The sequence below is a fragment of the Lissotriton vulgaris genome, chromosome 8 (assembly GCF_964263255.1).
Source record: "Lissotriton vulgaris chromosome 8, aLisVul1.2, whole genome shotgun sequence".
Classification (NCBI taxonomy): domain Eukaryota; kingdom Metazoa; phylum Chordata; class Amphibia; order Caudata; family Salamandridae; genus Lissotriton; species Lissotriton vulgaris.
In genome coordinates, this window is record NC_141696.1 from 731,601,728 (window position 1) to 731,628,554 (window position 26,827).

Genomic DNA, 26,827 nt, shown 5'->3' on the forward strand with positions numbered 1-26,827 from the left:
TTGTAAGCAGGAGCTGGGGGCTTGCTTTCCAAGAGATGGGCGATTGCGTTTACTTTGCTTGTGCCTTGCCTATCTCCGGGGCAAAACAAGTTGTAATGTTTTGTAAATGCTGTATAAAAGTTGTAAAAACTGAGTTCTGCCAGCCACGCCCAAAAAAATTGTGGGAGCTGAGCTCAACGAAAGAAAAAATGTTCAGATGATATTCTTTAATATTTTTTGTGGTGTGCCTGGACTTACTGTATTTTGGCGAGCCGCGCACAACAAAATAAACAATGCGTGCTGCCATTGTTAAAGTTTAAACGGGTGTGCCCCTTTGGAAAGAAACAAAAGTAGAATGTTATCTTCTAATTTGTAGAAATACAGTTGTGCAATCTGTGCACAACAAAACAAACCACCAGCTGCCACCATTATTTATTATTCACGGCGTGCCGTGCTTCCAAAAAATAAATAAGAATGTTGACTTTCATGGACATAATTTATTTTGGTGAGCCACGCACAACAAAATAAAGATCACACGGCCGTCATTGCTAAAGTTGAAGCGGAGCTGTCAATAAAGTTTTCCCCTTTGGGTGAACTTAAGAGTAAACCACAGTTTTATACCAGACATACGGAAAATTCACCCACTTTAACACAATAGGGAGCAGTAAATGATAAGCATGAATCAGACATACAAAAACCTTGTACATTTTATTTAGGTAGATTAAAAACAGTTTTAAAAAAACAGCACATTGTGACAAATCATAAATTCATTACATAAAAAATGGTACAGTACATTTTTTTTGATAAAGTTTTATTGTTTTATTGCAAGGAAATACAGTGAAGCATAGTAAGCAAAATAACACAGTATATTCAAAAAACAAAATATATAGTAATTTTTAACAGAGTACATAATGGAAGAAAAATAGAACAGAAAATAAAGAAAATTAAATCCACTCGGCAATTGGTGCCCAAATTTTTCCCCCATGATTCTTTTTTTATCCCCCTTAAGCTTATAAATAGCAGATTCCATGTTATACGTAAACAATAATTTTTCCCGCCACATAAAAAACATGGGGGGATCCTGGCTTATCCATTCTTTAGTAATACAGGATCTGACTGCGGCCATGCAAAGAAAAAGAAAGTAAGAGATTGGTCTGGGCCTAGTAACAGTGTGGTCTACGCCAAGTAATACTAATTCAAGAGTTATCTTTGTCACATTTCAAAATAATAGATAAGAAAGTTTCAATTTGTTGATACAGCAATGATAATTTAGAACAAAGAAAAAACATGTGTAATTCATCGGCTGCATACAATCCACATCGACTGCAGTTCGTGTCTACCGTCGTACTCCATTTAACAACTTTACTTGGAGTATAGTAAAGATTATGGATGCACATGAAATGTTGGGATTTCATCATCCCAGTTATAAGACACTCTGCAGCCATTTTAATCGACAATAAGATATCAACATCCGATATACCTAGACTGTTAGCCCATTTCATCTGACATTGGCCTACATCATCCCCGTATTCCTGCATTAGGCTTAAATAGATAGCTCCTATCCGGGTTTTTTTTGGTAAAAGCTCTAGTAAAGGAGTTTTAACTGGAGGAATTAAAGGATGATTCTTTAGGAAGCTACGAAGTTGTAAATATTTAAAGAAATCGTTTCTTCCCACAGAAAAATTAGTCATTAAATCCTGAAATTAAACCATTTGACCATTATAAAATAAATCACCCAGATGCCTTATTCCTTTCTGCTGCCACCTATACATGGTTAAATCATAAAAAAATCTGGAAATAGCTCCATTGATATAAGGGGAGTGTAGAAATTTAGTTTCCTTAATTTTATATGTTTTCGAATTTTTTGCCAGACTCCAAAAGCTGATTTCAGCGTCTTATATTTAGTTTTTTTGTGATAGCTGGGTTCTACTATTCTCAAAAAGCTACCCTTAACTTTCTCACCCAGAATCATTTGATAAATTGATGGGGTCTGACAATCTACAAGTTCGACTCTATCACCCATAATTAAGGGTCCAATGTATTGTAAAACGGCAGAAAAATAATAAAAAAGAAAATAAGGGACATTCCATCCGCCACATTCCTTGCTAAGAATCATTTTCTTAGCAGCTTTTCTATGGCGTTTATAGCCCCAAAGAAATCGAAGTGCAGTTCTCTCTAAATTTTTTTTATAAAGTAGTTGGAAATCCAAAGGTATTGTACGAAATAAGTATAGAACCTTTGGTAGAACCAGCATTTTTAAAATGTTAAGTCTACCAAAGAGAGATAAATGTAGATGATCAAGACGCTGTAATGAGGTATTAATTTCGGTTATAATAGGGTTTAGGTTGCGCTCTGGAATCTTTTCTATAGGTAACGAAATTTTGATTCCTAAATATGTAACTTCTGAAGTGGTAGAGATGTTTGCAGGTGGGTTTTCTCCTCAGCACAGAATTTGGGTCTTTTCCAAATTAAGTTTATAGCCAGAAAAAAACCCAAACTGTTTAGCAATCTGATCAATGATAGGTAAAGCTGTTTGAACGTCCGTAGTAGTGATCACAATATCATCGGCGTAAGCAAGGACTCAATAGTTAATATTGGCTAGATTTTCGGGTTTAATATTAGCTTCTAAAAAAAACGGTTAATTAAAGGGTCAATGTAAAAAGCAAAAAGTAGGGGAGAGCAGGGGCATCCATGACGGGTACCCCTGGTAATTAATAAAGGTGATGATAATTGCCCATTGATAAGAATGTACGCTCTGGGGGAAATATACAAAGTTTTTAAAGCTTTAATGATCCCCTGTCCTAGTCCCTTCCTGAGCAGAATTTCCCAGAGATAGCCCCAAGCAACCCGGTCGAAAGCTTTCTCAGCGTCTAAAAATACGAGTCCAATATTAGACTGAGTTGCTTGGGACCAATCCAAAAAGGAAATCACACGTCGAATATGATCGACAGTGTCTCTAGCTGGGATAAAACCATGTTGGTACTTAGAAACTAAAGGGGAGATAATATTGGATAGTCTTACCGCTAAAATTTTGGAAAGATCTTACTGTCAGTATTTATAAGTGAAATAGGGCGAAAAGATGAGGGTAATAGCGGAGGCTTGCCTTTTTTAAGAAACACCGTAATAATAGAGTCATGCCATGATTGAGGGGCGTTACCTTGCTGTGCATTCAGACATAGATCCAATAGTTCTAATTTTAACGCATTCCTAAAGAATTTGTAAAATTCTAAAGGAATAGCATCGGGTCCTGCAGCTTTTCCTGAAGCTAGCGACATTAGGGAGAGTTCAATCTCCTCCCAGGTGAATGGTAAGTCTAGCTTCTCCTTCTCTTCATTAGATAGGGTAGAGTTCAATACTGGGTCAACAAACTGATTAATCTGATCTAAGCAATCAGGGCGATCATCATCAGCATACAGTTTAGAATAAAAATCACTAAAGACTCTCAGAATATCTTCCATTTTGCTGACAGTGGTCCCTGTATGATTATTTATTTTATTAATACTAGCAAAAGCTGCTTTCTGTCTCGCCCTCTTTGCCAATAATTTACCAGAGTTTTCTCCAACTTCATATAGCTCTGTCCTAAAGGCAGAGACTTGTTGCGCAAATTTTGTAGCGAATCTTTGATAAATCTTGGTTTTCAAAGCTGTTAATTTGTTTATAACAGTTTCAGTAGGTAATCCTTGATTGTATGCTTGCATAAGTTGGACCTCTAGAGATCTAAGGTTTTTAATTTCAGAGATTTCCTGGAATCTAGCTTCCTTTTGTTTGCTTATTGAATAGCTCAGTGTTTCACCCCGAACCCCACATTTAAAGGCATCCCAGACTATTTCAGGTGATGTAGTACCTTTATTGTTAGAAAAGAATTCCGGGATCCAAGCATTCATGTGGTCAATATAGGATGGGTCATACAATAATTTACGATCAAAAGACCATGAACGGGTGGTATTAGAAGTATTCAGTTCAAATTTGAGTATTAGGGGGTTATGATCTGAAATAACTTTCGGAAGAACCTCATATTCTACTTGCGCTAGGTCATTGTATAATCCCTTAAATACAAAGAAATAGTCTAATCTAAAGAATCTTTGGTGCGGTGCAGAAAAAAAAGTGTGCCCAAACATTCCTATTTTTTTCTCATGCCCTACATCGGTTAGTCTATACTCTTGGATAATCCCTTTAAGTGCTGTAAATACCTTCTTCTTCCTACCATTATATGGAGTACTACTATGAATATCAAATGTTTCTTCCAAATGTAGATTAAAGTCTCCACAAAAAATAATATTGGGTGACCATTGTGCCAACTCTACACTTAGAAGATCAAGCGCACCAGAGTCATCCAATATAGATCCATACATTGAACATATAGTAATAATCAGTCCTCCAACTTTAAGTTCGGCAATCACCCATCGTCCAAATAGATCTTCTTTAACTCTTTTTACTTCCCCCATTCCATGTCTCTTAAGAATTGCGACCCCTCTTGTTGTACAGTTCTGGCGAGAGCACCCTACCACTTCCAAACCAAGATCTCTTAAGGTCCCTCTGTTAGACCAGGCAATATAAGTCTCTTAAATGCATACTACATCCACCCGCATAGTTTTTAACATCTGAGCCATTATACCCCTTTTTCTTTTGTCATTCAAACCACATACATTGATAGAGTATATCGAAAATTTAGCCATTATGAAACATTTTTAAGTAAACTTGGCTAAACAAAAATACATGAGCAGCAACTGCCAAGATTCGGTATCTGCCAGAAGTGAATCTTAAACAAAAAACAAATACATCTTCCAACTGTATGACCTTGCACCCCAAAAGAAAGACTTCTTCCCACCCACAACCCCCACTGTTCCCTCCCACCCCTCCCTTCCCCCAACACCCCCCACCAGAAGCGTAAGGGCTATTGCCCTCATTGATGGTATTTGAGTATAAGCTATGAGTCCCGCCCGGGTCTGACCATCCTGACAAATAGAAAAAATAGAGTGCATCTAGAGCCAGAAAGGCAAAAAAAAAAAAAAAATGTAAAGTAGCATAACACACTGCTAAGGGGTCAGCCCATTCAAGCTAAGTACAGTGTTACCCATGACCTCCACCCTATAACAATTATTACATAATTTCTAAGTATTGTTGTGCTTTTATCTCCGAAACAAAGAATAAGGTTCTTCCCTTATGCACAACTTTAAGTTTAGCAGGATTAAGTAAGAAGGTTTGACCCCCCCTTGGCTTGCATAGGTGCCATAAGCTGTTTGAGTCTCCAGCGTTGTTGAACAGTTTCGGCACAAAAGTCTGGTCTAACAAAGAATTCGTGCCCCAAGCCTTTTCTGGGTTTAGATGGCCTTGCCAAATCATATAAGATCTCTCGGAGAAGATAGTTCTGTACACAAATGAGAATAGCTCTTGGATGTTTATTCCTCCCCTCCTGGTCTGGTTTTTGATTAAATGGGAACCGATGAGCTCTTATGATTTCTTTATCCCAGTCCCATTCAGTAAGATCCTGAAAGGCATCCGAAAACATATCTACTACAAACCGTCGAGCATCTTTCCCTTCTGACTTTTCACCAACTCCCAAAATACGTAGATTGTTACGCCGAGCACGATTCTCTAAATCCGTTAATTTCCAGTCCACATCTTGCCTGGTACTGTCCAAGTCTTTGATTGAATTCTTTTGTAGCGTTAACTCATCCTCTACCGCAGATATACGTGTTTCAGTCTCTTGCACTCTCAAATTAGTGTCCGTGCTAGACTTGGCCAATCGTCGGACGACATTTGGAGTTTACGTACAGCTGCCTGAGTCCGAAGACCCTCAGCCTTGGTTTCTTCTCTGTAAGTTAGAATCATACGATACATTGAGGTCTGTAGCTTATATATGGATTTTAAAGTAATCTCCTCAGTTTCCTCTAGTAACTCAGGAGTTTCAAGATCAGTTTCATTATTTGCACCGGCCCCATCCCATTGAGGTTGACTCATGACTGTTATATTCTCTTTAGATTTTTCCTCTATGACCTTGCGGACAGTATTTGAAACTCCTTCATGTGTTAAAAAATCAGAACCGAGCATATCTTCCTCTGAGATTTGATTGCAATCGTCCGCCCAATCTTTTTCATGAGAGTGCCCCTCATTTAAAAGCTCCTCTTCAAGATCTCCTTCCGATGCAACTGATAAATCAGACATTGAAAAAAATTGACCCCCTGATTCTATAGACTCTGCATCTTGTTGTTCTTGTTGTTCAATCGGCCTGGGTGAAACTCTAACTCCCTCTACAGCGAGGCAAAGCTCAGATACTACATCATCATCGTTAGCTTCTCCTCTTACTCCAACTCCTTCATCAGCTGGGACTAAAGCAGCAGAAGGTTTAGCTGGTTGGCTTATGTTGATTTTTTTGAGGGTTAGAGTGTGCTGGAGCCTTAGAGGGGGTCGGTTCAATTGTAATACTTTTATTAGGGTTAGTTACAGGCTTTTTCTTGAATAAATCAGGTATTGTGAGCTCTTTAGAAACTCCGTTTGTTTGTAAATTGCGGTTTTCTGGCTCTGCTATTGTGGTGGTATTTGCAGCATTTGCAGAGTTAACTAGGTTGGTGGTATTTTTTTTTGTTACTCTGCCTTTAGGAGCCATGTTAAATGGATGAAAATATGTCTCAGGTAATATATCAAAGAATGAAAAAAGGTTTATTCAGTCAATTGAAGCACTTCTATGCTGTCAATACTTGCCGGCTACTAAGAAAAAGTTCGAGCACCACAATGTAGCAAATTAAACAAAAATGTTTCCACTCACCGGGTGAATCTTCTGTTAATCCAAGCGTAGTAGAAGAGAAAAAAAAAAAAAAAAGAAAGCTCAGGAAACTGCTACAACGTTGATTGCTAACTGCAAGGGACTTTAAAGTTCAGTCTCTTGCTAAGCACAGACAAAAACGCCTTTAATCGCGTCCTTGAGCTTCACACAGTGTCTGAAACACCACCAGTGCCTTCCTAAGCAAAAATAATTAACTTGCAACACTGTAGCCGGGAGCAGCAAAGTCCCACGAGGTACTCCTCCAAGCACAAAGCACGCCGTCATCACAAACGCCCAAGCCGCGTCTTCCACATGTCTCGTGGCAGCTGGTTTGCAAATGCGGTGGGGCGCGGCGAGGCTGGAGCGCCGCAGACGCGGAAAACACAGAAGCACCTGGGTCCCGCCAACCGGCTGGAGAACGTCCCCGACACGGCCCCCGCGGCTCAGCAATTCAGTGGCTCCAATGTAAAATGAAGAACGGAGAACAAATCGGTCTTTTCTCCTCGGAGCCTCAGTGAATCCCGTATAACCTCCAGCCTAAATCTCAGACGAAGGGCTGCAGCAAGCACCACAATCACGCCAGGCTAGGTCAGTCACTGGGCAGAACACGAGCAGCTCCTCACACGGCTGCAGTAGCGGCCGCCATCTTGCTTCAATGACAATGGGACAGTACATAAGGAAAATAATTCCAATTTAAAAGGGGAGAAGAAGAGCACCAGTTTCAATGACTTGATGAGATTACTCCAAGTTGTATATTCAATTCCACAATTATAGGAGTTCCTTATCCTTAGAGATGCTCTTTATGGTGGAGAAGCACTAAGTGATAGAGATAAGGAACTCCTATAATTGTGGAATTGAATATACAACTTGGAGTAATCTCATCAAGTCATTGAAACTGGTGTTCTTCTTCTCCCCTTTTAAATTGGAATTATTTTCCTTATGTACTGTCCCATTTGTTATGTAATGAATTTATGATTTGTCACAATGTGCTGTTTTTTTAAAAGTGTTTTTAATCTACCTAAATAAAATGTACAAGGTTTTTGTATGACTGATTCATGCTTATCATTTACTGCTCCCTATTGTGTTAAAGTGGGTGAATTTTCCGTATGTCTGGTATAAAACTGTGGTTTACTCTTAAGTTCACCCAAAGGGGAAAACTTTATTGACAGCTTTGTCTTCTGGTACCCTACCCCTTTGGTCTTTTGGGTCCCTCTCTTTTGTTAGAGATATAAAGTTAAAGAGGCACAATAATGCACCAGAAACAAGACTGCGGCTGCCATTGTTAACATTTAAGCGTGGTGTTCAGGAAGTGCGGTTGGGGAAGTGTGCAGCTCTTCTGCCTGCAACACCAGCAGACCAAAGTCATTATAAAATAGTGCAAACAAACTGTAAATAAAACATCCCAAGTAAGATTACATGTAATAGGGCCAGTCCTTATAGGAGGTTACAACAGTAGAAAAGGAGGGACTACTGAAAACATTAACCAATGAAAGAAAAGCATTTATAACAGACAGTCAAAGGAGCCAACTGAAAACATGGTCAGGCAATGGGCGTAGCTTAAAGCACATATCCTGAACACAGCATGTCTCAAAGAGACAGCGCGAGCACTGCCTAGGTGAGACCTAGAAATAGGTGGATAGCTTAGGCAGATGATTCACAGAAGAGGAAAGCACTGGCCAGTGAGCGGCCACTATTCAAAGGGCCACAGCCATCCACAGAAGGCTACTTGAAGTAAGACGCTATCACTGCTTGGTCTCTGGTCAAGGTGCTGCGTGATAGCTTGTACTGCAATGGGGGCGGGGGGGGTGAATTTCTTATGGCTAATTAGCACTGAAGCCCAGTGACCTAGTGTCATTCATCTTCTTTCATGTGTTAAAACTTAAATTATTATTTTACGAAAGTGTAATAGACTGTGCATTAGTATACATCTCACAGGCTGCTTCAGAGAGCAAGAATGGTCCGCTCCGTTGAACTGTTTTGTAATAGTCAATGTTGGAGGAGTAGGCAAAATTTAACTTTGCACTAGCTAAAAGTGCACTTTAACATTTTTGTTTTCGGGCCTCATTTCCATTCTAAACTGGCAAGGCGAGTCACTTAAAAACCTTTCACGCATGACTGCCAGGGAACATTCCTTAGATATAATAATCTTATGCTTAGGTGCTGTCACTGACAGTGTCCCAAGCTACTCAACTGCCATCTTGCCTTCATTTTAGGATTGTTGGAGACTCTGCAAGTCTCAGTTTGACAGTGCATTTTAAAAGAAACTTCCAAATTTGTCCTTCGGGGGGAGTGCTACTTTCAGCAAGGTAGTTCTTTAAAGAGAGTGCAGAAACTGGCTATTCTTTGTACTTCTCTCAAGGCCTATTATTTCCTCAACCCACTTAATCCTAAATTGACGGTAGCATTCAAGTCCAATAAAATGAGTAGTACAACCCGTAGAAATCCCAATACGGAACAGAGTTGTGACAAGTCAGTTCCATGACATAGGCAGAATCCTAATTAAATAAAGACAGCATGCGGTTTAAAAAAAATAATAATAATAACTAGTTTATTTCGGCTATAAAAGCCATAAAAGAATTACATCCAACACATTAAAAACACATTAAAATGAAAATTAAAATATAATCAAAGTAATCATCAATAGACAAGAGACATACAAATGTGGCAAACTTAAACACATAAGGGTAAGAATGTAATTATCCATCATTGGCACTCGTCTCATATCAGGCAGGAATTCAATAGATTACTACACAGTTTTCTGTATGGGCCTCCTTGTAAAACAAAAGCTAAGTAAAAACCAATATGATGAAATTATGCCTCTCATTAGCATATCAAGTTAGGAATCATTATTGGGCAGCGTTCTTAATCCGATTTTTCATGCCCGTTGTAAAAAGCGAGAGATGGCAAACACATTCTGTTCCTTTAGCTCACTTCTCAGAATTCTTAATGCTTCCCAATAATGCCTCCCACTCTCAAGCTTAAACACTGCGATCATCCATTTCTTGCCGGGCATTGAGTAGCTGGGACAAAGGAAGAAAAAGTGCTCCTCCGACTCTAAGTTTATAGAGCGACCTGATTTATGCCACTTAAGATGGAAATGATCTTAGCGGTAATATACAACATCTACATTTTACATATATACGTTTTGCTTGAATGGGAAAAATTCTGTCCATGTATGGTTCAAACCTAGGTAGACTTTTATGACTCAGAAACTGCCCTGTTAGGCTCCCGTCTATCTGGTCATTCTAGGTCCGCACCATAACATTTTCCCAGTAAAGTCTTTTCAATTTTGGAGTGTCACCTTTGACTATTTACGGTAGAGAAACCCATAATTCACCCATTTTAACCAATTCTCACAACTTCTTGACTTATTTTAGCCATCTGGTGTGGGCTTGTTTGTCACAAGAAATAAAGATTCCTGAGAGGGAGTCGGCTTCAAGGTTGACCAAAGCTGCACCCAATATAGCAACGGTTTTAAGGAGCTCACCAAATGAATGGAGTTTAATATTAGATCAAGTCTCAAAGGTATGGAAGGAGAGCTCAAGGGTAAATTAAAAAGAGCCCTGAAAATGTATTTTCTACCTGCATAAGGAGAGTTGTGTCAGCATATCCACATATCTCGGCCCCATAGGCTGCTGCAGCCACTGCTGTGGCTCTGTATACACTAAGGGCAGGTGACACAGAGATCCTTGAGGTGGCCTTGTAGTTCTCAATGCTCTCTGGTGTAGAATATTTTTACTCTGTCCCATTTGCCGCCCCATAGGACAGATTGTCTGCTAGTCTTACTCCTAAATAGTTGGAATTTGTTATCTGCTCTATCGGGCGTACTCGATTTTCAACCTGTCTCTTAAAGACCGGTGAGGGTTTATTACCATCAACTTAGATTTAGATGGATTTAGCTCTAGGCCCCTGCTTGAGCCCAAATTCCGACTGTAATCCAATAGGGGTCTAGAAAGGAAGAGAGTATTGTCGGCAAACATGAGGAGCGGGGTGGAAACTCCTGCAGACTAGGGTGCATTGTGCTTGCACTGAGATAACCATTTTACAACTCCATTGTTGTAAAGACTGAAAAGTGTAGGTGCAAGTATGCATCCCTGCCGTACGCCCCAGTTAATGGGAATCCTATCCGTGAGATCCCCTCCATTAGTCCACCTCACCTTAGCTTAAGTTTCAGTATGGAGCACTCATAGTATCTGAAGGAGGTCACTAGGGACTCCATAGACTTCCAGGACCCTCCATAGATTGTCTCTTTGAACCAGGTGAAATGCTGCTCTCATCTCTATAAAGGCAAAATAAAGATATTTCCACTTCAAGGTAACATACTTCCAGCATAGTAGCTTGGAGCGAAAGACCTGGTCGAGGGTACAGACTATTTCTAAAGCCTGCCTGTGTGTCTTCAAGAATGCGGATTTCTGATAGTCAAGTTTGGAGCCTTGCCAGGACCTGCCTAGCAAAGATGCTTGCCTGTTATCCAGTAAGCTTATGGGTCTATAATTGGCTGGCACATCCCTGTTCCCCTTTTTATAGATCAAGATCATAGCGGCTGCACACCAGGATGAAGGAATGGCCTTATCTCTCATGATAGCATTGCTCAAAGCATTAGGATATGGGGCCCACACTTCAGGCTGTGACAAGTATAAGTCCCTGGGGGTAGCATCCAACCCAAGGGCCTTTTCTTTCTTCATCTGTCTTAGAGCATAAGCTGTTTCAGCTAGAGTAAAGCTTGTGTCATCCCTGCCTACATTTACTTCCACCATTTCAGTATAAGCTAGGGCAGTGTACTCTATACATACCCCTTCTCCTGGATCCTAGCCTGAGTCTTGTCCTGTACTTACTCACTATAAAGAGCTGCAAAGTGGGCTATCTACATGTCTGGCTTAACTACTGCTTCAAGGTAGTTGTCAATTACACAAGAATCATCCAAAACTAACTTCCAGAAAGCCTTTAGGTCCTCATTCAGAAAGGCATCTGTTAAAAATGACCATTGTTCAGATTCCCAGCTCCTTTTGGTGTTGGTCACAATGGTCTTGTATCTCTTCTTAGCAATGCCTATTTCTGTGCAGCCGCCCTTCTTTATAGTTACCAGAAAATGTTTTTTTAATGTGATGGCACTCTTTAAAAGAACTAACTAAGCAGGATTTTTTGGCAGCGACCCCTCTACCCTGTTTTCACAAAAAAATCCTCACTTAGTCCTTTAATTGGCAATGCTGAATAACAAATTGTATGTTAGTCACATCAGTTGATTCTATCAGAGACAATTTTTCTACAAATAGTTTGTATATTTGTGTCTGTACCACAGTGTTAGTCGCTACTGTTGACCATTTGATATTTTTCCTATTATTTGTTGTCCTAATCGGGGATTTGGTTATAGAAGATGGCAAGTTTAGGTTCAAAAGTAGGCTAGCAAGAAACTTAGCACTCAGGGCTTGATGGTCACTATCTACTCTTGGGACTATTTCTATATCATTTAGGAAAGGCCAAAGTGCATAATCCAGGAATATGTAGTCTATGTTACTGGTGATTATGCCTCTTTTAAGGTTGAGGGAGGGAGTAGGACCTTGTATTGCCAGTGACTATTTCTAGACTGTACACTATGGTTACATCCTCTAATTGCACTGTCACACTGGGTAATTTTCTCGTGTCGTTCAGGGAGGCCCTATATCTTATTAATGGTTAAAATGATTGTGTTCTGAGTTTCCGTTATCTCAGAATTTTCATCACTATCAACCCTACACTTTTCTTTGAAAGAAACCTGCTTGAACCATTGCAGAGGTTTCGATCAGATGTCAAACATTGGAAAATGCTTCCCCTTACCTTACTTGGGCGCGCTTCCTTATTTAAAATGCTTGCGTTACCATGGTTTCTAAACACGTTACAAAACATGCCAATCCAGGTACCGGATTATTATTTTCACAGATTGATTCTATAGTACGAGAATTATTCTGGGACAATAGACCTCCTCGTATTGCCATGGCGAAGCTTACGATGGGTTGGTACGATGGAGGGATAGGTCTGACGGATGTGCGCCTCTACTACCAGGCCTAACAGTTGACGGCCATTAAACAGTGGGTCTTTGGGCGCCATGATGAACCCTAGCTTTTGTACTGACCACTGGCTACCAGGGAAAGGGGGCTACAACGAGGCACTGTATACGAACCACAGGAAATTGTGTTTGACCGGTCCTACGGCGCGTACAGTAGAGATATGGCATGGAGCGCAGAGGCGTATTAGATGGCAGAGCCGCCTTACGAAAGCTACCCGCCTATGGGAACTGGATATTCTGGGTCGGCTTAGTACCTGAGCTGGCTTTGATAAGTGGGATATGATAGGGATCTACACGGTGGGCGATTTGTGGGTTAAGGGCAAGAAGGCATCGTTCTCCGATCTCCAAACTAAATACCAGTTAGCGCAGACAGAGAGATTTCGCTATTTGCAGATCAGCCACGCTATTGACTCCGCCCTTTCCAAAGATACCCCCCTCCCAGACTAATCTCCCCTGGAGGACAAGCCCTTGCAGGATCCTATGCCCCGCAAGGCCATCTCCCTCACATACAAAAAGTTGATTAATAACCGGGCCGATCCAATGTTGAGATTGAGGGCGTCCTTGGAGGCTGAACTGGGGGAGCTACCCGACGAAGACTGGCTAGAGGTGCTGTCTTCGCCCCGAGATGTGGCCATCTCGATGCAGGTTCGCCTGGTGCAGCTTAAAATTCTTCATCGATTATATTTCGATGCCGCACTACTACACAAACTAGGCAGACGATCGGATGATCGCTGCCTCCGACACTGTAACCAGAAAGGAACGTTCCTACATATTATTTGGTACTGCCGGCACATACAACACTACTGGACAGAGGTCACCAGACAGTTGACAAAAACCTGTGAAAAACCCATCCTCCAAACCCCCACACTGTGTCTCCTCAATGTCTGGGAAGCAACGAACCTCGCGCAAGCCGAACAGGCATGGGCTACGATCGCGTGGAGCATAGCAAAACGGAACATTGCTCAGAAATGTAATGTGGACACCATACCACTGCTGAGGGATTGGGCTACAGATATGGACCATGCTATGATTGCCGAAAAAACAGTATATAAAGGACTGGGGTGCCCACGTAAATGGGACCACAAGTGGAGGAGCTGGAACAAATATAGAGGGGAGATATGTGTCTCACCGACAATAGAATTGAGGAGGGAGAGAATCCGGAGATTAGAAGGAGATGCGGATGAGGTATCAGCACAAGCGAAGGATAATTAGAGATAGCGAGTATAGCTGAAGTCTCCTGACCCGAGAACGTGTTAGTGGCCTACCGATAGTTTAATATGTTATCATTGGAATGTACTGTCCTGGACCTTTGTCGGATCAATTATGGGAGAATAATATTATAATCTGTTTAACCACCTGTATATAAGCTGTCAATGCATTGTCCTCACTGCTACTTTGTTTCTAATAAAAATAGTTTTTTTTAAAAAAGGATTGTGTTCCCTGGCCTGCCTTCGTCCGATCAAGGGGAAGTTGCATGTTGCATTAACCAGCTATAATGTTTTGGGCACTCCAAATAAAATAACCCAACATGTCTAATAAATGGTCCACTGTATCAGATTGAGTGTTTGAAGGGACAGATCTAATATACATTCACAACTGCAATATGTCTAACCCCTAGTGGAGTAGCTATTTTAATTTCAAGGCTCAGCAAATCCCTGCTGTTTGAGGGGATCACTTTAACTACAGGAAATAAATCCAATATCAGCCAGATCAATAATCTCCCCGATGCTCTTCCAGCATGGGACGGTACAGCATTAACACTGACTGTAAGAAAACCAGATCTGAATACTGGGTCAATCGCCCAAGTCTCCTGAAATAAAATAATGTGATATTGATCCACGAAGTCCCTCTGGATCTTCAAGCTTTGCTCTCTAATTCCATGAGAACATCTTAAAGAAATCATCCTGGGTCTCCCCCCTCACCGATTCAAGTAGTGTTGTACATCGATCCTGACCCACTAAGACTAATGAGTGTTTTTCATTATTCAAGGGATTGCCGGGGAGTTTCACACCACTTCCACTAGATTCAATTTGTGATTTTTTTTTTCGTGCCTGACTCGAGAGGATTCATTGGTTCTTTTCCAGTGAGTATTGTGGGAATTACGGTGCCCCTCGAGTTCTCCCATAGTCGATTGTTCATGGATAAGTCTGAGTACTCAGTGGGATTAGAGGTAGTTTGATGAGGGGCTGGGACTTTGTAAGCCTTAGAACCTGTATGTTCTGTTAGAAGGTTTGGGACATTTAGCTTGAGTCTTACTTGTGACCTTATAGTAAGGCTAAATCTCAATTCAAGTGAGATTAACCCATCAACCAGTGTGAGGTTCTTTAACTTCTACCCTATAAAATCATGTTGTGGATAAATACTGCTGAAGAATGTAGCAAACAAAATGTCTTCCCTTATGATGAAACTGGAGTCTCTGGTATGCCTCAGCCACTGCATGTTTTAATTTACAAATGAGTCGTCTGGTTTCCTTGAGCCATACAAAATTGTAGGTATAAAGATCATATAGATGTCATGGGGCTTATTCAAGGGCTCATAAGGGTCAATGCTGTTATTCCTCCTATAGCTACTACGTGTGGGAATCTCTCTTTATCTGGATGGTAAATTAAAGATTAAACTCCGCTGTGAATTAGGAATATCTTGTGCCAGCCATTTACCCTCTTGCGCTTGTATTGGGAAGGGCTGATTCAGTTCTAGTGTAAATGTGAGTGCCTGAGTAGCACACTATGACCTTATGAGGGTTTGAGATTAGATTGGGATGTAGTTTAGCATCGATCAGGGGAGCCTTATTATTATTATGCAGTAGTGTGCTATTAAAGTTCACTACCAATACCGGGAGACTGTCAAATTTCTCATTTAATGCCTTAGACAATCTACCCATACATTCACGCAGGCTTCCTATCTCTCCCATCAAGGAATTTAACTGTGCAGTTATATCAGGTTGTGTCCTGCTCCTAACAGCCTTTGATGGTTTAGTCCCTTTTCTATTGGTCTATGAGGTATTTCCTAAGGACCCTCGTACTGCAAACCGGTTAGAGCACCCTATGTTAGCTATATGGGTCGTGGCTGTAATCCCTAGCTCAAACAGAGTGGCCTGCGAAGAAGCTTCTACAGTGCTCACTAGGTTGATGAGTTTGTCCTTGCTACTAGCTCTTGGGGCACACCCATCCTCTGTGTTACTAAAGTATGACATAATGCCTTTCTCTGCATTCCGTTTACTCCCACTCCAACTTCCCTGGTTAAACTCACTTTTCTTTTGGATGAAGTAAATCCTTCACTTCTTCTATCTATCATTAATTTCATCCAGAGCGCAGTTCTCTGCGGAGTGCTGGGGAAGGTTTCTAGCTCCTCCTGACAACTAGAAAAATCCCTCATGACCTATAACTGCTTTTCCCACAGGTGATACCTCTCAATTGCAAGGCATACACAAAACATGTCTTACACTTATAAATTGATTTTTACTCATTTTATTTCATTTTTCTGTAAAAAACGTATTTAGCCTTTTTTATGTGATTTTTTTAGTACTACTGTTAAAAGATTAATCATTCTTCAAAGTGTACTGGAGCCATACATGTATATCATAAATTATACAAATTCATGCAAAAAAAACAAGATTAATTATACAAAACCAGGTAGAGAACCACACACTCATACTCATACATACTTCCTAAACATACATTCCATATATAAATAAACATTCCACATCCTATAACATTGGATCTGTTGTCCACTATGTGACCAAAGTAATTAGATCTTAAAGATGGAAAGAATTGGTCGACGCGTTTCGGTGGAAAACAGAGCAGTAGGGACCACCTTCCTCAGGACCAACTAGAAACAATTCGGTATAGGATCTCTAGACCTGGCAAACGCATCTGAAGCTATTTACTGAATACGCCAAGTATCATGAAGACCGTATTCATACTCTTCTTGACAGAGTGCAAAAGTCGTTATATGCTGGAACTATTCAATGGGTGGCAGATCGGGGCCGAGGTCAACTTTTTCAAGAATCTAAATTTGGCTTATTCTTCAAATGTAATGTAGAGGGGACGCCACATTTTCAAAAGATCTTTGTTGATACCCGTAATGTATCCTGTATATCAACTTGGTTCTATATCCCTTTAATATATTAATGCGTTTGTAAAGAGTAAAAACTGTCCTAATCCCCAACACGAGTAACCTCCGCCTCCGACCGCAGTTGGCTCCACGCTAAATACGTTTTTTACAGAAAAATGAAATAAAATGAGTAAAAATCAATTTATAAGTGTAAGACATGTTTTGTGTATGCCTTGCAATTGAGAGGTATCACCTGTGCGAAAAGCAGTTATAGGTCAAGAGGGATTTTTCTAGTTGTTTGGTATTCTTTTCCCCTCTAATCCCTGACCTTAAATCATCCATAAGAGGGGGTCCCTTTTCTATTCTACTTTCTAGCTCCTCCTGCTCTGAATATTTTATCAGATGCCTTAAATTTCACCATGATTGCAAATTATCCCTACATGTTAGAGCACACTTAGGTAAAGCTATTTCAAACGAAAGAAAACATTTGGGGCCATATGTAGGTAATCTCTATTTACCGATTCTTAAATACCGAGTTTTACTGATTCGGTATTGAAGAATCGGTATATAGCATGTAGATAAAAATTCGGTACATTTTACCAATTCGGTAATATTTGGTATTACCGATTCGGCATTTACCGATTCGGTAATTCCCATTCATTCCTATGGGCCAGGAGGCCCATAGGAATGAATGGGAAGCCATTCACTATTACCAATTCGGTAAATACCGAATCGGTAATAGGGGGAACATATTCAAGGGTGGCATGGTGTCACATTAACAACCTGTTGCACCCCTGAATTGTGCATGTGTGCACATGTGGCACACATACAAGCCCTAAGGGCATGTATGTCTGCCACATGGCACTTTTAAAAAAGCACAAAATTGTTTTTTTAAAGGTTTTCGATATTTACCACCAACTTGTAGTTAGTGGTAAATAACAAATCCTTAAATAAAAAATGCACTCACTTGAGTGCTCCCTACATAGGATTTGAGGATTCTGTAATTTACCGATTCAGTATTTTAAGGATTCGGTAATTTACTGATTCCTTAAATTACTGAATCTGTAAATTACCGAATCCTTAAATCCAGCCACCTACATTGGAAAAAGCTAAATACCGGTCGGTAACGGCAAATTTACCGATTTTCTGCCGTTACCGACCGGTATTAAGCTACCTACATATGGCTCTTGGAGTTAAAACAAGCTGTGTACTGCAGTGACTACTTGGGTTCAACAAATAAAAGCAGTTTAAGCAATACAAACCTGTATTCCTATGTAAAGCACTATTAACCTGCTCACCTACCAGTATCAGCGGTAACCCTTTTAGGTGCACAAGAGAACAGAAAGTTAGTACCAGTTAGTCCATCTTTGAGCTTTCACCACATTCACTAGGGGACACCCCATGAGCCATATCTGTTCAAAGTGGAGGATCAGTAAAACAACAATCGCCACTCCAGGAGCCGAATGAGATAAACACTTCACTCTTGGTCTCAACTAAAACATTATAGTCAACGAGTGATAAAGATAGCTTAAGTCCCCCCTGTTGCAAGGGGCAGGCAATTTTTGTCTTTGATACACAGGATCCGCTGACTTAAGAAAAACTTCAGGGCCAAGGGGGGTGGCCCTGCCCTCCTCTTCCTGTCGCTCTCGGGCGCAAGACGGGTACGCCCTTGCCCCAGGCTTTGCCCGGGCACGGCCCATGTGCACCCTGCACAGCGGGATAGCAGGAAGCGCTTTTCAGCCTGTGGCTGGCCCCACCCCCTTAAAGCTGCAGTCAGCAACCGCGCCTCCTGGCACTTTAGGTGGTGGGGAATGGAGTCCACTGAAGCAAGTGGGGTCCCTGAAGGACAAGTAGCACCTCTCTGAAGCCAGTGAGTCCCACTGTTTATTGCACTTTTGCAACTATTGACAAATGACTGCTTTCATTACGTTCGCCCCGGTAGGTAGACTGGATAAAGGGATGATAATCTGACAGCTCGGAAAGGGGAAATTTGGAATTTATCTTCATTTGGCCAATGCAGTGATTATAGTAGAGACCTTTTCCGGGGGGCAAGAACTGAATGATTTGGTCAGTGCTGGGTACCATCTGTCTAGACAGACCTCTCATCAAAGTGGAAGAAAAGCTTGGAATAGGAGAGGATGACCATCAACCTGTGTAAATAGGGGCCTGATGTACGAAAGTTACATTCGCTAAAAGCAATTGCATATTGCACACCGACTTTCAGTGAATGGAAAAAGAATTTTGTTAATCAATCTATGTACTTGAAGGTCAGTTCACAAAATGTTCAATCGTAGTGGTTCGCAATCTGACCTACCTCTTCCACATTCATGACTTATGTTGCGAATTGACACTTACTGCAAATGGATGGCATCCCAAGGATGGTGGTCTGCTGGGGATAGCAGACCATCATTTCTGTGATTGCCTTTTAATAAAGGAAACTCTTTGTTTTCTTTATGCAGCCTATTCTCCTTAAATGAACAGGGAATGCATTTAAAAATCAAAGTTTTTACACTTTTTTTTAAGTTTGTTTGTGAGTCGGCATTGGTACAATGGACTACTGCCCCAGCATTTTTTTTACATTCACAAACAGAAGGGTTCCCCTTTCTTTTTGGAAACATGTTACCACCCCAACTCGGGAGTCAGTCTTTTCAATCTTTAGCAACTGAATTATGGTCGCAAAATAGTGATTTATCCCGTAAGTAATTGCTATTTGGAAGATACTCCCTAAAAGTCTCTTCACAATAGCAAATTTATTATAGATTTCTAAACGCATTTTGCAGTTCAGTAACCTGTTACCAAATCTCAAAATGGGATTAGTACATACCAAATAGACATTCACCAGTCAAAAAGGCTGTGATTTTGCAAATCGCAGAATTCTACCAGTGAAATCCTCTGTATTTAGTCTAGCTTAGCAAACTAGTTCTAGCGGACCTCCTCCGGGGTTCTCTGGAGTAAGCACTTGTTAACAATCCTGCTTAATTAATTTGATTTAGTATTTAACTAATCTGCCTTCCATCATCTCCATTGCTGGTGTGCGAGGAAGGCGACCTTACTAGTCATGGCCTTATTTTCCATCTTGTTTACAGGCTGTATTTTTTTCTATAAAGATCAACTGCAAAGCGCCACCATAGGTTATTAACAGAACTATATAAATAATAAATAAATATTACAGGTAGGCTATGACATTAACATATATAGCACAATATTATGACTAAAGGAGTCAGTGCTCGTTTCATTGAAGACTATACCAATTAGGTGTTAATATTAAAAGATAAGTCTTACTGTAATAGAACTATTAGAAAAAAACTCAATGTTGTTAAGGAACATATTGGGAATTTACACAATTTTCTGGACAAATTCCTGCTTTGCAAGTTTTTATAGACCAAAGGAGTACACTCAACTAGGGCCATAACTTGGTCAGTAAGATTGGGGAGGGGGGGGGGGGGGGTGATCCCAAGCTTTTCCAACAAACATCCTGGCATATAATGTTAAAATACATTATACCACAAGCAGGGCGCCTGAGCAGGGTTTAAAGGATAATTAAAAGGGAGAGGAACTAAGTGAGCAAAATCACAATATTTTGTAAAAGAACCAACATTTTTGAAGTCTTTCAAAACCAGAGAGAGGGAGAGACTGTATGGAAAAAATCCTGGTGAAATCGGACAGACACCTCACCATACCCGACTGAAAGCACCTGTACCCAACTATTTATCAGAAAACACATTTATTAGGGGGGTGTAACAACCCAAACACCTCCTCCCTCAAAGATATGCTTCTAAACTCAACCATGACTACTCCCCGTATTCTGCAAGATCAGTACTTACAGTCTCTTAAACCTCGTTCACAGGGCTGGCTGCTTCACTCATGCGCGCCTCTGACACCATAAACTTATGGGATTTCTAACCACACCCCGCAAGAATTTGACAGATACTCACATTATGGCACAAAAACAGAACCAGATACAAGTTAACTGTAAAAAACTTCAACAAGATGGAAAGCCCATCTCTCACCTCGCTGCTTCTTGTTGTACTTTCTCCTCCCCTAAACTGCGGATGTAATCTGCATATTTCTCCTTATGGGCTTGTCTCTGTGCTTCTTCCTCGTCAGTGTAAGCATAATCTGGATCCACATAAGTGTACCTCTCAGCTTTTGTAAAGATGGTTCTAAAATGGAAACAAATTAATAACTTACCCCTGTGTGCATGCAAGGTATTTCAGTGAGAGTTTAGGGTGCAGAAAATACAGCAATTCAGTATTGATTTTTTTTCCATTCTCCCATAATGCCTGTTTAGCAGAAATTCCAATATAGGCGAGACACTGTTAAAACGTGTCTCTTAGTAACAAGTAATATTATAGAGCTCAAATGAATCGGACTGCAATATTTTTGCTTGTGTAAAATATCAGGTTTCTTTTTAAAAGTATTGTTTCCTTTCATCATATTGAGATCAACGGAAAATAAGTCTTCCATGCTCAGGTTAATGATAAAGTGATGAGCAAAGGTGTGTGTACATGGATCTTGAATTAGAGGGTCTTGCATTACCTCATTGGAATTAGTCATATATAAAGATGTACAACTGTTTAATAATGGGACACAATGACTTTACAATATCTATATGGAAATGTTTAACTGCACAACAATGTTCAGACTTCCAACCTATATCACTCTTGAGGTTGATGGCAGACTCTCATATCCTCTGCGATCTCCCAGGGGAAAGCTAACTACGGTGCTACATGGCCAAACATGTGACATTGGGGGTTTGGGTACTGCTAGAACCCGATCATATCCAGTGGCTACTCAAGATTTGGGAGCACATAAGTATAGAAAAAGATCTCAGTGACTGAAGAACAAAAAGGGAAAAACTTCCAAAAAAAAGTTGGTAACCTTGCCTGAAACTGCAATCAAACGAGTTTAAACAACTGGCTTGTCCCAGATACCTTACCAGTGGCGTAGCACAGGCCCCCACAGCCCCTGCGGTGCGCCCCCCCCTGCGCTCTGTACTCTGAAAGCTCCTGATTAAATCCGGAGCCGGGATCCTCCATTAACCTTGCATGGGACCCCCTCAAGTTTCGTTACGCCACTGTACTGTGCGTTCTCCATCTAACAGTGCTGAGGGGAGAGCAGTTCGCAAACAGCACGCAAGAGCAGGAGATAGGCGGTCCCTCCGTACACAGAAGCGAAGCAACATGCCATAGAGTATATCGCTTTCCTGATGTGGGCTTAGGGGTCCTGGAACAGGGAGGGATGGTGAAGCAGAAGTTGATTATTTTATGTTTCTTTGTCCACTTCAACCTGCTGGCCTTTGGGATGCAGGTGGGATTATTTTGTGATCTTGATATATTGTCAAGAAAATAGAATTAATTCTTAAAATGAATGAACTGGGTGCAAACTAAGCTACATTCTTCCAGAAGGGTAATAACAAAATAAGAATCAATATACAAATCATCCTATCCTGGTCCCACCTGCTACTAAAAGTGATCAATTTCTAAATAACGGTGCAAGATGTCTCAATATGCCTCTAACCAATTCTGATAAATCTTTTGATTAAAAATAAAATAACGGACAGACATAAAAGACTTGGTTACCTACCAACTAATACCAAACCAATCCAATATATGGCAAATACCGGAAACACACTTTGCCACGTAGGCTGAGCCATGAGTGCTGTTTGCCCGCAAGCAGAACCACACTTGCCTTAACCACGCATATGTGTGGTTAAGGCAGTGCGCGGTCTAGATGCTGGGATGGGTGAGCACAGGAAGACGGGAGAGGACGCAGTCTGGTACGTAGGGCTCAGGCTGGGTTTTGGGGAGATTGGGGTTTGTTTTTAAGGGTTGGGTTCGTTTTTAGAGCTCGGGGGTCTGGGTTGTTTATAGGGCAGGGGTCATGTTTTAGGGCCCAGGGCTGGGGAGCTGAGGTAGTTTGCGAGGTGGGGTTACATTTTTAGGGCTCAGGGCGGGGGTGCTGGGATCAGGGTAGTTTTTAAGATGTGGGGATCAGTTTTTAGTGCTCTGGGTGGGGCGGGGTGGGAAGGGACAGTTTTCAGAGCTGGGGTCAGTTTTAGGTTTTGGAGGGCTGGGTCGGGAACATTTTTAGGATGTGGGAGCGAGTTTTAGGGCTCAGGACGAAGGACAGTTTTAAAGGGTTTGGGGCAGTTTTAGGGTTGAAGGGCAGGTCTGGAGTCGGGTTAGTTTTTAGGATGTGGGGCCTGGTTTTAGTATTCAAGGCAGGGGGGCTGGGGCGCAATCTTTACCATGCATATCCCTTTACCTATCATGCCTTTACCATGAAGTTGTGTGGTAAAGAAATGCATTGTAATGATGCATTTGTTGTTGGGGCAGCGTGGTAGAGGCATGCGTAGTTTAGCCATGCGTGTTTCTATCGTACAACCGGCAAATACTGGAATTGTGTTTAAAAAAACTCAAAAACCCTTAAAACTTGATTCTACACCAATAACTAACAATAATAATAATAGTTTGATAGAGAGCTTTACATCGGAAATCTGCCTTTAATAAGCATTGTACCTGCACGTCTTACCATTACCTTACATAAGTGTACTCAGTTTCCAGATTTCAGAAGAATGGAATACAATGCTGCAATTCGACTCTAAGATTGGCAGACCAATGCACACTGCAGAAATTAGCATTGAACTCACTAAGCCCTCCTTCTGAGTCAAACCTGGTAGTACAAACTGGCAAAGAGGATCTGTTACGTATGTTAGACCATGTATTATTATTATTGCATTTATTGAGCGCACAGCTACCCGGAGGTTTCCCGGCGCTTGCCTTGGGAACCCGTCCTGGCTTTTCCCTGTGAGATAGCCCCTACAGAGCATCCCCAAGGTGAAAGCCAGGCATCCCGCCGCAGGGGGGCCGTTGTGGAGATTAAGCAAGCTTAATGCCCAGAGTTGCAGAGTGAGAACCCATGATTAGAGCAGGCACCGAAGCGAGAATTATCGAGTCCGTGGACATTTGAGCTCAAGACCCTGCCGCGTCGGGAATTGAACCCTGGTCCCGGGTCTGACCTCAGCTTCCGGGTCTGCCTGCTCTACACCGTGAGCCACACTTCTCCAAACGTGGTCCTCTAACTCCTGAATCTGTTGGCTGGACTACATTACATAACACTGTGACACTCATATCGGAATTGATCAAATGAGAAATGTACCAGGCTTTAATATAAATCATCGATATAAAGCAGAGGATTTCTTACAGTCATAAGTCAAAAAACTACCATCAACTGCACTCCACCACAAGCCTTTTTTTATAATGTGTGCATGCACTCCTTTGGCTAATACAATTGAAACTCACAAGTTTAATTTCCATGTGTCTTGAATGACACTCACAGCCACATCAAGTTGGAGTGGATTGGGGACTGCCTCAAACAAACTAAATGCTAAGATTGCCTGCCTCAGATTGAACAATCTAGACAGAAGACAGTCAGTGGTAAATTGATTAAGGAGTGAAGTATTTCCAATGGGAATCTTTGAGGAAAATGGTTGGAACCAAGGGGTGATCCTGGACTCCATGCTCTCCCTCCAAGCCCAACACAACAGAGTCTACTTTAAGTTCTTATTCCAACAGTATATCCGGTCCTCCTTGCAATGGAGGGAAAAAAGATTATGATATGTGGCATCGCGCAAAGAAATCATAACGAACTGAATCTGCAAGAACTTTTTAAGATATAAAGTAATGGCTATTCCTTAAAAAGGCTACATTAATATTCATGATTTTTTTTGTTTAGGTACTCAAATCAATATATGGATTTTAATCCCTGTTCACTCACTGGCCTAAAATGACTCGAATCCAATTCCATCCACAGTTACATGCGATTAGGAATTGTTGTATTCCATTTAAAAGTAGAATTCCTACATTTACAATTCTTATTTGATTAGAAATAAAATATAATTTTTAAATATTCATAAATAAATGACCCTAATGTTACTCTGCTGACCATGGCTTGTTACAATCAACCATAACTAAACAAGCATTGAGAAAGCCAATCAGTCATGCTAAAAACAAGAGGGAAGTTACTGGCTTTGTCAATGCTAGTTTTATCTAGGAGACAGCAATGCATTTTGCCAATACTCTTTAGCATCAGCAAAAAAAAACAACAACAAAAAACACACTATTGGGTTTACACGTGCACAGTGTCATTACACATGCCTTACATCATAATCAGGCATTTTTTGCATTCATGTAGTGTTCCAAGATGGTAGACACCTATTATATATATATATATATATATATATATATATATATATATATATATATTACCTACTGGCGGTCGCCAGTAGGTATATATAGTTAGGATTTTTTCTCTATGGGACTTTTGAAAATTCTATGTCTAATAACTTTAGCGTTTGTGGACGGAATCGGCTGAAATTTTCAGGAAAATGGCACATTTTGTTTCTGAGCAGCCCCTGAAAATTTGGGGGGGTTTCGTCAAGGGGGGGCCGAGAAGAAAGGGGGGTCCCAAAACGCGTTTTTCCCATTCATTTTTCCATAGGGCGTTTGGCCTCACTTTTAGCTCGAACGGCTGAATGGATTTCCACAAAACTTGGCAAAATTGTAGGGACTGTTAGCCCGATGTGCCTTTGCTGGGTCTCAATATATGTGCTCCAGTGGATTTTGAGAAATTAACATTTTAAAAAACAGATATATCTGTGACAGCGTCCCGGGTAGCGATCCGGTTCGCGTACTTTTCGCGTTACGGAACTTTCCGAAGCGAATCTGATTGGCTCTCCGGTGTCTGTCAACATTCTAAACAGTCCGGAACGGCCGCCATCTTGTCTCTCGGTAGGATCGAGAGACAAGAGGAGGAGAAAAACGAAGGGGGAATTTAATGAAAGGGGGCAAGGTAGACCCCTCTTGACCCCCTAGGAATGATGTTGGAGTTATTATAGGGTTCCGTGGGGCAAATAAAAAAAATTAGATTTTTCGCGGTAGAAGCGTTGCCGGTTCGCGAACCGGTAGCGAAACGGGAATTCGCCATTTTGTGTTTCGTTTTAATTAAATTACAAGATGGAGGAAAAACAATGTGAGAAATGGGTATAAGGGGGTACGGGAGACGTATCCTGACCCCCTGTTTTCTGAGGGTGGCTGAGGATGCTCATATATGTTGATACATGTCTTCCAGCGGCTGCGCGTGAGCGGATTTTTATTTTTTTGCTGTGTGACGTCTGTTAACGTTCGATTCGAAGGAAATCAGGAAGTGTTGAACGCCATTTTGTCACTGCGAGTAAATATATTGTTAAAAATAATTGTTATAAATTAATCCGTATTGATAAACATTGTCTGCGCCATCTTGCCTTTTTTCCAATGCCACACTTTTGTCGTGCACAGCAGCCATTTTAGATGCCTTGAGCAGACCCACTCTCTGCACGCCGCCGATCCTCAGCATGGCTCCCCACCCTCACAAGCATCCCCCCCACGCACTGGTCACCCCCGCTCTCTCTCTCATGCATGGGCCATAAACCTCCCCCCATCTGCGCAGCTCTTCCCTGAGAATCACACCCTGTGCCCGCCCGACACCTCCCTTTCACCCTATTCACTACCGCACCCTCTGGGGGTACGGGAGACGTATCCTGACCCCCTATGTTTTCTGAGGGTGGCTGAGGATGCTCATATATGTTGATACATGTCTTCCAGCGCCTGCGCGTGAGCGGATTTTTAATTCTTTGTGACTTGTTAATAAAACTTTTCATTGGTTCATTTTACTTTTGTTATTCTAATGATGAAAGGCTTGGTCATATGACCTAAAAATAACACTTTTCATTGCTTTCGAACATTTTTTTTTCCAAATGATGAAAGCCCCACCTTTTTTTTCTCACTCTGACTGGTAAAGCAAAGGACCCAGATGCATTTACAGTTTATCACTAACAATGTTCCAGGCTAATGTATTTTCCCGGGAAATTTACAACTATCCTGCAAGTAAAATATTCCTATTTCGAGAAAAAGGACGTTTCTTCGTCCCATGAGGGAGCCGTTGAACAA

General features: G+C 41.1%; 1 protein-coding gene across 1 annotated transcript in view; it reads right to left on the bottom strand.

Moving 5' to 3' along the window:
- The window catches only part of CFAP47 (cilia and flagella associated protein 47), a 2,734,468-nt gene that overhangs the window by 2,546,438 nt on the left and 161,203 nt on the right, over positions 1 to 26,827 (bottom strand). The window contains exon 11 of the mRNA XM_086934611.1: positions 20,849 to 21,001. Coding sequence (XP_086790737.1) covers positions 20,849 to 21,001 — 153 coding nt within the window. The remainder of the gene's footprint in view (positions 1 to 20,848; positions 21,002 to 26,827) is intronic.